This window comes from Halyomorpha halys, unplaced genomic scaffold, assembly GCF_000696795.3.
Source record: "Halyomorpha halys isolate HHAL.00 unplaced genomic scaffold, Hhal_1.1 Scaffold29.1, whole genome shotgun sequence".
NCBI classification, from domain to species: domain Eukaryota; kingdom Metazoa; phylum Arthropoda; class Insecta; order Hemiptera; family Pentatomidae; genus Halyomorpha; species Halyomorpha halys.
This window is the reverse complement of record NW_027115892.1, coordinates 912939-925165: the sequence shown is the minus strand read 5'-3', so window position 1 is coordinate 925165 and position 12227 is coordinate 912939. Positions and strand designations below refer to the sequence as shown.

Sequence of the window (12227 nt, the reverse complement as noted above, 5' to 3'; positions counted from 1 at the left end):
AAGTCCAAGACATTATAAAATTTAAATAAAATTCTGCTATCTATTTAATATTAAAGCTTTTCATTTTTACCAAAGCTATACTTAAGAAATGAGAATAAGGTTAAAACTATTAAAATTACTTTTATTTTTTATAGATAATTTTTTAATATTACAATATATATAGAAAAATAGGGACAGAAATAATAAGCATGTTTTCAAGGGTTTAAAATGAGTTGGAAAAAACAAGATTAAACTGCAAGTTTGTTTTCTGAACTATATTTTTGTATATAAAATAACATGTCTACAATATTCTTCTTATGACACAACATAAATACTGTGATACAATGAAAAAAAAAGAAGCTATTTATACAATAATCAAGAAATAAATATATACAAGTATATCAGTTATCTATTACAAATAAGTATGATATTATAATCATCTGTACAATTATAATAAAGATATTATTGTCATGTAAATTTATTTTATATAATTTAAATAAGTACTACTTCATTTCATTTACAGGTAATTACTATATACAATGAGATGAAAAGATACGAAATCGCATTTTTGTATTGTAAGTAATTTTATACTTAGTCGTTCTGATAGTACACCAATTAAAAATAGAAAAACACTTTGTTTTTAAAACAATAAATAGTTTGTTTTTAACCCTAAGGGTGGTAGGTGGCTCTGAGGGACCCACATTATAAATTTGTCTTATAATTTATTTTTTATGTTGTATAATCCATTTCCATATAAACAAATAATTAAGTACATTAATAAATGCGTTATATTGAACTTATGATATGATATAAAAAGTTTACAAATAATTGTGGTAGACCCACTTGTCGCGTTGCAGGTTAAACCTATTTAGATCTGGAAATACCTTATAAACTTTATAAAATTAGTAAAAATGTCAGAAATTTACTCTTTCTCAATCTCCAAACATTTTTAGCATTTATTTATTACTATCACTTATACATAATGTCAATGGACTTACAGCATCTTACCAATAAAATAATCTTATTAATTCATAGTAAAACTAATTAATATGAATTCTTAGATTAATAATGTAAGTTTTCACAGTATAAAACGATAATTGTGACTGATTATTACTGTTCAGAGATTATCCTGTGTCCTCATAGTGGCTCTCCTGAGGGTAGAAGTAACTGTGTCTATTATGCTGCTTGTTTCAGGGCCACGTGAAACAAAACAGCAACAGATCCAAGAAAATGGAGGTAATTTCCTGCACAGATATATTTATTGAAACTTCAGAGTAAGTATTATTAAAATTACATTTATTGCTTCAAGAAGAAATTTTATTTTTAGGAAAATCTTGTATTGAATAAGAGATGGTGATATTAATTACTGTTAAATACAAAGAATATTTTAAAAAATTAACTTTTTTACATAATGTATAGATAGCAAATCTGTTCGCCAAAACATGAATGCATTGTAAACAAACTTATAAAATAGTCAATTGTCAAAAAAAGAAAGCTGTGTTTGATAAACTTATCTCCATACTAATGCAAGATATTCTGATATAAACTCTATATTTATCTATTTTTACTTTGTTTTTAATAATTGATTTTTATTATTTAAAATTATTCAATAATTGTAATATTGTAAATACTAAACCCCCATTTTTTATTTTTTTTTTGGCTCGAGTCCTTGATTGAGGACTTATTTAACTGTTCTGTTTACGACCTATAACAGCCCCGGTGTGGGAATGTCAAGATTCATTTCTCAGGGCTGGTCTTTTTTTTTTTAATATGTTTATGTTTATGTCAAATTGAGTCGCAGTTACAACAAGGTTTTAAATGCGTTACATTGAAAAGTAGAGATTAATGTATTAGTTTATTTATTTTAACTAATTACTAATTTTTTGAAATAATGATTTAAAAATAATAATTAAAATATTTTAGTCATGATCTGATGAATCATATGCAGATTAACTTAATCTCAGACGAAAGGTTTATTTGTGGAGTAAAAATTGGTTTGATTTTCATGATTGAACATCAAGAGATTTGTTGAGGTTATATTCCTTATAAGTGAGGGTCGAAGAAACACTTTGAGGCGTGCAAAAATTTGATAGAGTAAACTATGTTATTAATTTTTCTTGGTGTAATTATTAATAATTGTTTAAGGCAACAATAAAAAGTTCTACATAATAAAAAATGTTCAAAACACAAAGGATTATTTTATCCATTAAATATAAAAATTATAAAAGCTCTATATCAATTCTGAAAATTCTGTAATTTTTTTTAATCGCTTATTAATGTAAAAGGTATGTGGAACTGAATTATTATTTTAATCATTCCATCCATATAATACATTCCTTTCTGAGGGAAGCAACCATAAGTACCATAAATACTTTAAATCTATTACCCATGTTATCCCATCATCAATAACATAAATTTATGAAATAATTTAATACATTTATTTTATTTTTTTTTTTTTTAGAAAATATAGAAGTTTAAAGTTCTAATACCCTTAAAAACCTTAAAAGGTAGCTAACTTGGCATACCCCAATGTCGTGCAAGCCCTGGTTGAGAAGAGACAGTAGATGACAGGGTTGGCGGCTGAATTGAGAGGAGCGAGGCTCTGGATAAAAGTTGCCACGGCAATGTTAGTCTGGGTCCGGGGGACATGTCCAAACACTTGTAATAAATCAAAGATAATATATGGGCTCCAGCAGATGATGAACACTGTTAAAAATAAAAATTCAATTTATAGTACTGATTATAATGATATAGAAAAATCTGCTAATATATTGAAAATAATTGAATCCCAAAAGGATCCTGAAATTCTTAAATTAGTAAACTTAACAAACTGCAATGATATTAAGAATCAAGTGTCTCTTGTTATTTTTTATAAAACACAGAAGTAAATTAAATTTTTCTAAATTAAACTGAGCAGTTTCACAAAATAATATTTCCATTTATTAAAGCTTTAAATTGCAAACATTTACAACCAATTTCTTGGAATTTTTCAGTTTTACTTACCAAATACAATAACAAAAGTCATTTTAACAGTTTTTATTTTTGCTTTTGGGATTATTCCTCGTGAACTAGCTCTTCTTAAATCTCCAATTTCTTCATGTTTATCACCATCTGAAATGTTTAGATAGTGCTAAGTAGTATAACACAGATAATAATAATAATAAAAGCTCTTAAATGTTTGATTAAATTTAAATCTGCAGGTTGTTGGACCATGTCCCTCACCCCAGTTCTTAATCCGGAATTGTAAGGAAAAAAAAGATAATAATAATAAGTTCTAAAGATGGAAGCTATTACAATACAAGAAAATGACATAGAAATGGCTCTTAGAAAAATACAAAGCAACTGGCCCAGACAAGCTACATAATTATCGGTTGAAAAACTTTAGTAGTGTCCTCCAATCTCTGGCAGTTTATTTTCAAAAACTCTTTGAAAAAAAAATCAAAATACTTCAACAATTTTGTAATGGTCATACCAACTTGATACCAAAAGGGGAAAAACCAGAATATGAGCCAGGACATTTCATGTAAATTGTATGCCTGAATGGAACTTACAGATTACAAATATTAATTCATAGTTAAATATTCTGGAACTAATGCAGAAAGTGGGACAGCGATTATAGTCAGAAAATTCAACAATATAAAAAATTAAACTTTTTCTAGCTTCACCCTTTACCTAGGTCAAGGTAAGTACTATTTCAGGTGAAAGCCGAGAATAAGGAAAATTTTTAAATAATAATAATGTACACCGCTACAACACATGAAATGTCATGGGTTGAGGGCTTTGTGGACCTTAGGAGGGTTCCAGAACCCACATGGTTAGCTCACGACAAAGTGACAGAATAAATAATTATCTGCCACAGCCAGATTCTAATCCAGATTCTTGGAGTTAGTAGCGCAAGTTACCTCTGTGCCACCCCACTCCTTGTAACACAGATAAAGGATATAAAAAAGCCAAATTCATAAAATAAAAAAAAAAAAATTGTTTGCTTTAATAAATGACACTCACCCTTCAATGGCATCGCTTGATGGTTGGTAGCTAAGTGCGTACTTTTTCTCCATATTGTGTATACAATAATAGTATAGCAGCCAGCAATGATTACTGCAGGTACTATGAACAGGCTTAGTGCAACCAAACACATGTAAAATTGCCATTTCAGCTCTGATCCAAGCTCGATCCAGCACTGCAAGCTTCCTAAATTATATATCATTCTTTTGAATTCTTCTTAAATAGTTATAAATTTCTCCCTTTTCCATAATACCTGTTTAGACTAGCGCCTTTTTAAATATAATGGTTATCATTTTTTCATTTTAATAAGAGAATCTTTTTTCTTTAAAGTTTTTCTTCAGGTTACTTTAAAATTATTTCTAAAGTTCTATTTAGAAATAATTGAAATTAAAAAGACAAGAGATTAAAAATCATACATTACTTAAACTTACATTCAAATACATGACTTCTGCATGGATACTACATTTGGAAAGATTAAAATTGGTAATAAATATAAAAAAAATAAATCAAAATCTGGGTTTGTTGAAATTAAATAAATAATAATAGCAGTCAAAGGACAATCATATCATTCACTCTTTTTATTCAAAGATTTTTCAAGAGAGAAATTTTAAGGCTAAAGTTGAATAAATTTGTAAAAAACTAAATATTAGACCACCGACTCTCAAAAAATAATACACTCATGCTTTAAATGATGCAGATGGTACCTTCTCACCGGCTCAAGGACAACTCATTTCAGGCACTCTCAAAATAAACAATCCTGAAATACTTTACTTTGCAAGGGCAACACTTCAGCTGTCTAGTAATGGAATATTGAGTGAATGGTATAACCATCTTGAAGTGATATACTACTTGCTAAAGGCATTCTGAAAACTGGTATAACTAAAAATTACCGATTTTTGAGAGTTCATATTATTGAAATGAGTGAGTGATATGAAAATTAGAAGAAGGATTTTAAAATATTACAGTTTTAGAAATGCTAAGTTCCTCCAATTATGAGAAAAATATTGAACATTATAACATTTTTATTTTTCATTTTTTACCTGTTCTCTTCACAATATATTTTTACCTGTTCCCTTCACTAGTGCTAAATAGTTTTGGACTACTTGCAGAAGACCCTAGTACTCTTATCTGCTAAAGTTAAAAGTTACTTTAGCTGCAAACACATATTAAATATAAGTAAACATAATTAAAATTTCATATTATGATCAGAACAATCATTGAAAACTAAACTTATTGAATTAAAACTTTGTTTGTTTTTTTATGGCCCTTATGAACCTGCACCTTTAAAATTTTCAGTTGCTCTGTTACTAGCAAACACCTTGAATTTGATTCGGGTTGATTGTATTATTTTAAATTAATTTTTGTAAAAAAAAAAATTGGTGTAAAATTATGAGTAAACACTAAAAACATAGTATAAATTAAGGTAAATATTACAGGCTGTATCAATTAGTGTAACTTTTTTTAAATCTAAAAAATTCATAAAATTTGGACCTGTAAGTAAGGCGGTATTATTTATTTTTTAATCAATGTCCAGGATTGATTTTAGTTTTTAAAAATATGTATGAATTGTGTAATTGAGCTGTAGGCAAATTAATTTTGATTCTAATGTTTCAATTTATGTATTGTTCATAATGTTTATTTTATTTTTTATAACTAAAAATTGTAAATCTCTAATTAATAAAAAATAGTGAGTTAGTAAATATTATACAACCATAAAAATGGTTTGGATAAACAACTACTTTATTTATTTTTTACCTAAAACTCAAAAATATGGTAAAATAAGAAATACAATTTTAAATGGGCAATAAGTTAAATATTACTAACTCATAAAATGATAGCGGTAGTTTCACAAATGATCACAGATAATATAAGAAAGATTGAGGCCTGAGGTAAAAGTTTATTACAGATTCATCTTCATTAAACAATAATTTACAGATATGCAACAAGTAATACAACAGATGGATCAGACATATTTTTTTGGCATTACAATTTCTTTAGCTATTCTATCTTCTATATGTATTAAAGAGAATAGTCGAATCTTTGTTCACAATAAACTTTTGAATTACTGGACCAATTTATGTGCTGTTTTTTTCAAAATGTTCCCTTTTACCATGGGATGATTTAAAGATTATGAAATCTCTGAAATGTCAAGTATAAAAAAATGTTATGAACAAAATTAACATCGTTTTTGGTCTGTAGTTCAGAAAGTATAAGCTTTTTCACTGTTATTGTACACCAATTGATTTGTCTCTTTCCAAGGAATAAGAAAAAAATATTACTGATTCTATTACACTATATTATATTTATGAAAAATTATAAAAACATAATGTGGCTTGGGGTAAGGTAGGTTTATAAATTTTATTTTAGAAAAAATCAAATCATATTCATGTTAAGTGTGAATTTGAAAATTGGAAATTTTTGACCTCGATTTATTCTGAGAAATTTTTTTATCCTGATTTCAATAGTTCGTTTAATGTTTCATAACTCTTCTTCTTATCCAATTCCTATGTTAATATAACTGTTGGAAATCTGAATATCAGCTCTTTCAACCTACATCAACTTAAATATAGATTTAATGCCCTTATAGGAAATATGGGTTTCAAATCAAGAAAAGATTTTCAAAGATTTTATTTTATATCTCCGGTTCACTTCATAGGTCAGTCATTCCAAATTGTTTCAATATAGTACTAATATTGAAGCACAGAGATTGTTGTTATTCAAAAACTGTTTATGTTACTTAATAATATTATATATAAATGTTTAATTTTGTCTAAATATAATAATTTATAATAAAATATCAATTGTGTTTATTAAATTTATATACATCCTCAGATAAAGCAACAGCGAAGCATTGCTGGGTCAGCTAGTAATAATATAAAATTTAGCTAAGCAAATTTGCCTTCCTATTTATGGAATTAAAAAGTAAAATAGGATCTGATAATTATATTTTTAATAAATTGTTAATTAGATGGTTAGCCCATGTTTTAAAATATAAATATTGTATAGTATTAAAAATAAATTGCTATTGAATTTTACCTTGGATAAGTTTCTCCTCATAAAGGACTAAGATTGGAGAGGAAAAGACAGCACTAAGTATCCATGCAGATGCAACTAAGATTCGAGCCCTTGACCCTGTAAAATGATAATGTTACATTTATCTTATTTTGTTATATTTTCTGTTAATTATAAAAAAAAATAATAATAATAAAACTGGCAATAAATTGAAAATCTTTAGTTAGTGCTATACCTTAAGTCTGTGAGTATCTGAAACTTAATTAAAACAAAATATAGTTATTTAATGGGAGCGCGGTGGCAGCTTGGTAAGGTATGGTGCTACTAACTTCAAGGATCCGGGTTCGAATCCGGCTGGGCAGAAAATTGTTTTTTGTTACACTGTAGCTGTGAATCAACCCTGTGGGTTCTGGAACCCTCCTGGGGTCCACCTAGCATCATTAATTGGATAAAAATCTACTGGTTGAGTGTGATTCTGACCAAATCACCTCCTTGCACAACCATTGGTCTAGTAACAGTAGTTCCTTACAAAGTACTGCCTGTACCCCCGATCCTTCATGGGTTGTAGCGGGACAGATTTTAATTTTTATTTAATTAATAGTTATTTAATATTTGCAACCAATGCTCATTGGAATAAATAAAAGTATTTTACACAGTGTGTGGTATTAACAAGCTGTCGACCTAATGCTCAACTTTAAATACAGATGTTCCAAGAAAAATGATAACATCTTTGTGTGTAAACTTTTATCCTATCGAAGATAGACTCAGTATTTTTAAAGCAATCATTAGAAACTGAGAATGAATGCAAATAGAAAACAAAGTCAGGCTGATTGGTCCAAGTCAATGCACTCAACAGTTTTAATAATAATTTTATTAAAAATTGTATTAAAAAAATATGCTGTTTTGTTTTCTTACATAATAAGATAAAGTCAATCCTACCTAAGGATACTTACATCCCCTAGAGAAGTTCATTGGGCGAGTAATTGCATCTAAACGATCTAGGCTGAGTGCTACAAGAACATATGTTGATGAGTAGGTGACCATTGCCTATAGAACAGAGCTGCATCAGACATATTGATTTCTGTCATCACCTACACTAATAAAGCTGGTGGACCTACAGCATATTTAAATTAGATAATTATCTGTAAGTATGTCTATTTGGTAATAAATTGGAACAACTAGCAGGTATTTTTCTTTAAACCAAAATAATAAACAATTTTTTTTTAAATACAGATGTAATTTTTAGCTTAAAAAAGATATGAAAAGTTCACATATTAAAATAAACTAATAAAATAGCTGTGGTAAGGTTTTCAGATCAAATTTGGAAAAAAAAATGTAAAGAGTTACCCATTTTAATCTAATGAATTTCCAATTCAAACTTTTGTCAGACTAAAATTACTTGTTCATATTCAATACAAATATTGACAATTTAATTTTCTATCACATTAAAATGTTTATGTTTAAAGGATAATAAATAAGCATTTTCATGATCTTAATTATTTTAATATCTGTAAATCCCCCAGCAATGGACAAAACATTTCAAAGGAAATAATTGCGCTTACTTGCATAAATCTGACTAACTTGCACATGGTATTGCCAGCTTGCCATGCTACAGTAATCCTCCAAATAATGTCAGTTGAAACACTGATGATGCCGACAGACAAATCTAAAACACCATTTAAATTTTTCATTAAAACTTCATATTAACAAGATGATAAAGTGTTTTATATTTATATTAAATACTTTTAATAATCACTACCTTTTGATCGAGTATGGCATCCAGGACTGCTCAATAAACTTCGTCAATTCCTTCTCCCTACATATATCCTTTTAATCTCTTCCTACCACTTTGATAGAACGTTTACAGTAAATCATAAACTAGCCGACTAATCACTCTTTTCTCAGTCCGACAGTTTTTCTCATGGTAGTATCTTAGGTCCCATTCTCTCAGATGATATCCTAACCCACTCTAACACAGTCCTAACAACATACGCTGATGACACATGTGTACTGTCTGTAAACAATGACCGTACTAATATATCACAAACTCTACAGACACACATAAAATCCATTGAATAACGGTGTCAAAACTGGAGAATCAAAATAAATCCTAACAAATCCCACCAGATCACCTTTACTATTCATCGTAAACCTCTACCCTCCTGTCACACAGTATCATTTTTAAATATTCCACTAGAACAGATTCGCTACTTAGGACTCTATCTTGACAAGAGACTTACTTGGAATCCCTTTACAAGACTGAAATGACTAGAAACTGATCATAGATTTTGATTGCTACAACACCTACTTGACAAATGCTCTAAACTTCCTATTCACTACAAAAAATTATTATACACAATGATAACCAGACAAATTTGGACATATGAAATTGAGCTCTGGGGCTCTACCAAACAATCAAATTCCTCTCGTATCCAACCCTTACAATCCAAAATCCTCCACAAAATCCTTTAATGCTCATTATTACATCACAAATAAACTCATTCACAAAGACCTTAACATCCCTTTATTGCAGATTTGACCCGAAACAGATATGCGTCTTTTCATTCCAAATTCCCTCCCCATCCTAACCCATTAGTTCTTAATCTCTCATCCTTAACAATCCTCTGAGGTGTCTGAAAAGAAGATGGCCATGGGACCTTCTAATTTAAATTATTGTTTGAAGTACCACCATTGGGTACTTCCTTCCCAAGATTTTCAAGCGTTTGAAACATTCCACATATTTACTTATTGTATTTGTTGTACACTTGTAAATTACAATAAATAAATAATCACTATTGTGCAATGCATGGCTTATAGTAAAAAGAATGGAATTCCAGAAGGAAGCAGCTTTTGGTGAGGTAGAAGGTAAAAAAATGATAAACAAACGTGTGTGTGTAAATATGGATCGTTTTGTATTTATGTTGTCATAATATACATCGCAATAATGGTTGACCATATTCTCATTGAAGGAAGTGAGTAAATGCTTGTAATATGGAAAGACAATTGTGTGTTGTTACATACTTCTCTTTCAATAAATATTTCATAATTTAATAATATGTTATGAGTCTAACCAAATGAACTTTTGAAAACTTAAAAAAATGATAAGATATTGGAATTGAGAAGAAATTTCATTTTAATAAAATAACTTTAATTAATGAAATCATAAAAAAGATTATTAATAAAAATAAATATCTGGTTAAAATGTCTTATGCATGTAAATGCCAAATTAATGGTTACCTGCAAAGGCAAGATGCATTATGAAGAAATTCATCCTTGATTTCCTTCCCTTGCTTAACAGTAAAGCCAGAAGCACAGAAACATTTCCTAGGACTATGGCTGCCAGGAGGAATGATAGCAAGCTCAGCTGCTCAGTCTGTAAGAGATGAGATGAAAATGTATTTGGTTGAATAAGCACATATTCATATTTTTTATTTGTTTACTGCATATAATATCAGCTTAAATGTTTCTTGAGTCCAAATACATCAAGTTGGACCCTGTTATACAATAAAGTATAAAATAATAGTATTAGTCTTGTTATATTTGTTGTATTTGTACTTGCTACAATTTTACTAACTTATAATTTGTCACTCCTAAAATATCACTAATGATCGTTCTCATCATAAAACAAAAAGTATTAGTTATTATATACTTATATTTATGGCCTAATACTATTGGATTTCATTATAAAACCTGATTATTAGGCCCCTGATAGTGTTATCAACCTGACCGTTAGTAATTCTACTTTGCAATAGCCATATAACTTATTGACCTAATAAAAATATTTAACTGCTGAATTTTTCTTTTAGAATTAAGTTGAGAGAAAATTGAAACATGCAAAGCTTTTATCACCTAAATAAAAATTATGACATGGTATCAACAAATCGTATAACAACACAGGAAACATAAAGCAGTGCACCAGAAGTAGAAGAATTGGTTGCACTGCTCTTGTGCGCGATTGCATCTAAAAGAAACAGTCAGGGATAAAAACAGGTTTCCATTAGCAGTCAATTATTTTGATGTTTTAGTTACAATTTGTGTTTTTTAAGAAACGCAACTTTGGACGAACTTAATGTACAAGATCATTTATTTGTATGCGGAGAAAGGAGGGAAGCTGAAGACCAGAACATACACCGGAACCTAACTGGTCTGGCAGTGAATAAGGTGCAAATCCATTAGTAAGTTGTCCAACTGTGCATTGAGCTGCCCCATATAACCATTTGTTCCCAATAAAGAAAATGCCTAGACAAACATGTACATTATGAATAAATAAAAGGATTCGTTTGACCCCAAAGTACAACCTCATTACTGCTGAAACCTCGCATGGCAACAATCATAAGTTGGGGTAAAAAAAAGAAATTGTAACCATAAGGTGTCTCTACACGTTTGGCAAACAATGATTGGTGCATGCGCTAGTGAGTGGATGGGTTATTTGCATTGTCTGGTACAAGTTAGCCTGAACCATTGGGGGTCGGTTTTTGGGCACAAATCAAAGAACCCTTGTGCTGCATCCATAGGTTTGTTTTCAGTTTGCATTGTTTTAGAACAATGGCTAACAGATGAATATTTCTGATCTCCGTGTTTTAATTATTTAAAGAATTTACTTAAATTTTGGATTTAATAATTAATCATTTTTAAGGCTGTATATTTTAAAATATATCGATTCAGAGTAAATACATCGTTTCAAATCATTTTAATTAACTTCAGTAGTTCATTTTTGATCTAACAGAACACAAAATATATATTTATGAAGACATTATAGACTAGATTATTAAATTAAATAGTTTCAGATAAAAATTTTAGAACGAAGGTTAAATTTATAGGTTATGTAGTGCTATTAGTCATTTAAATGATTTTTTATCATGTACCACCATCTTAGGTGATATTTACGTTTCCTTTCTTTTTGCCTATTTTTATTTTGTTCATTTTTATTATGTAAATCGAATGTAATAGCCAACAAAAGTTTTAAGAACGCACAAGCCGGTATCTACACACGTTTGTTGCTTCCTTTGTTTACCAAGCATTTGTATAAGTCTCGGGTTTACGGCAACTGGCAAACGTATAGATCCTGCATTACATACAACTGAGAATAATTTTTTTTTTTTTGGAATTGATAGATTTATTTATTGATAGATATTACAATCTGCCACACAGTTGTAGGCAATAGGTAATAGTGATGAATGATCTCATACATACTAAAATAAATTTAAAAAAAAATAAAAAAATAAAATAAA

At 29.0% G+C, this 12227-nt stretch overlaps 1 protein-coding gene across 1 annotated transcript in view; it reads right to left on the bottom strand.

Annotated features, from left to right (window-relative positions):
- Nucleotides 1–405: 405 nt before the first annotated feature.
- Nucleotides 406–12227, bottom strand: part of LOC106684547 (cardioacceleratory peptide receptor) — a 145842-nt gene continuing 134020 nt past the window's right edge. Inside the window, exons 4-11 of the mRNA XM_014426695.2 lie at nucleotides 10234–10369; nucleotides 8559–8662; nucleotides 7950–8043; nucleotides 7021–7116; nucleotides 3985–4170; nucleotides 2983–3090; nucleotides 2505–2685; nucleotides 406–1223 (exon numbers count right to left, since the gene is read on the bottom strand). Of these exons, the coding sequence (XP_014282181.1) occupies nucleotides 1097–1223; nucleotides 2505–2685; nucleotides 2983–3090; nucleotides 3985–4170; nucleotides 7021–7116; nucleotides 7950–8043; nucleotides 8559–8662; nucleotides 10234–10369 (1032 nt within the window). The 3' untranslated portion in view covers nucleotides 406–1096. The remainder of the gene's footprint in view (nucleotides 1224–2504; nucleotides 2686–2982; nucleotides 3091–3984; nucleotides 4171–7020; nucleotides 7117–7949; nucleotides 8044–8558; nucleotides 8663–10233; nucleotides 10370–12227) is intronic.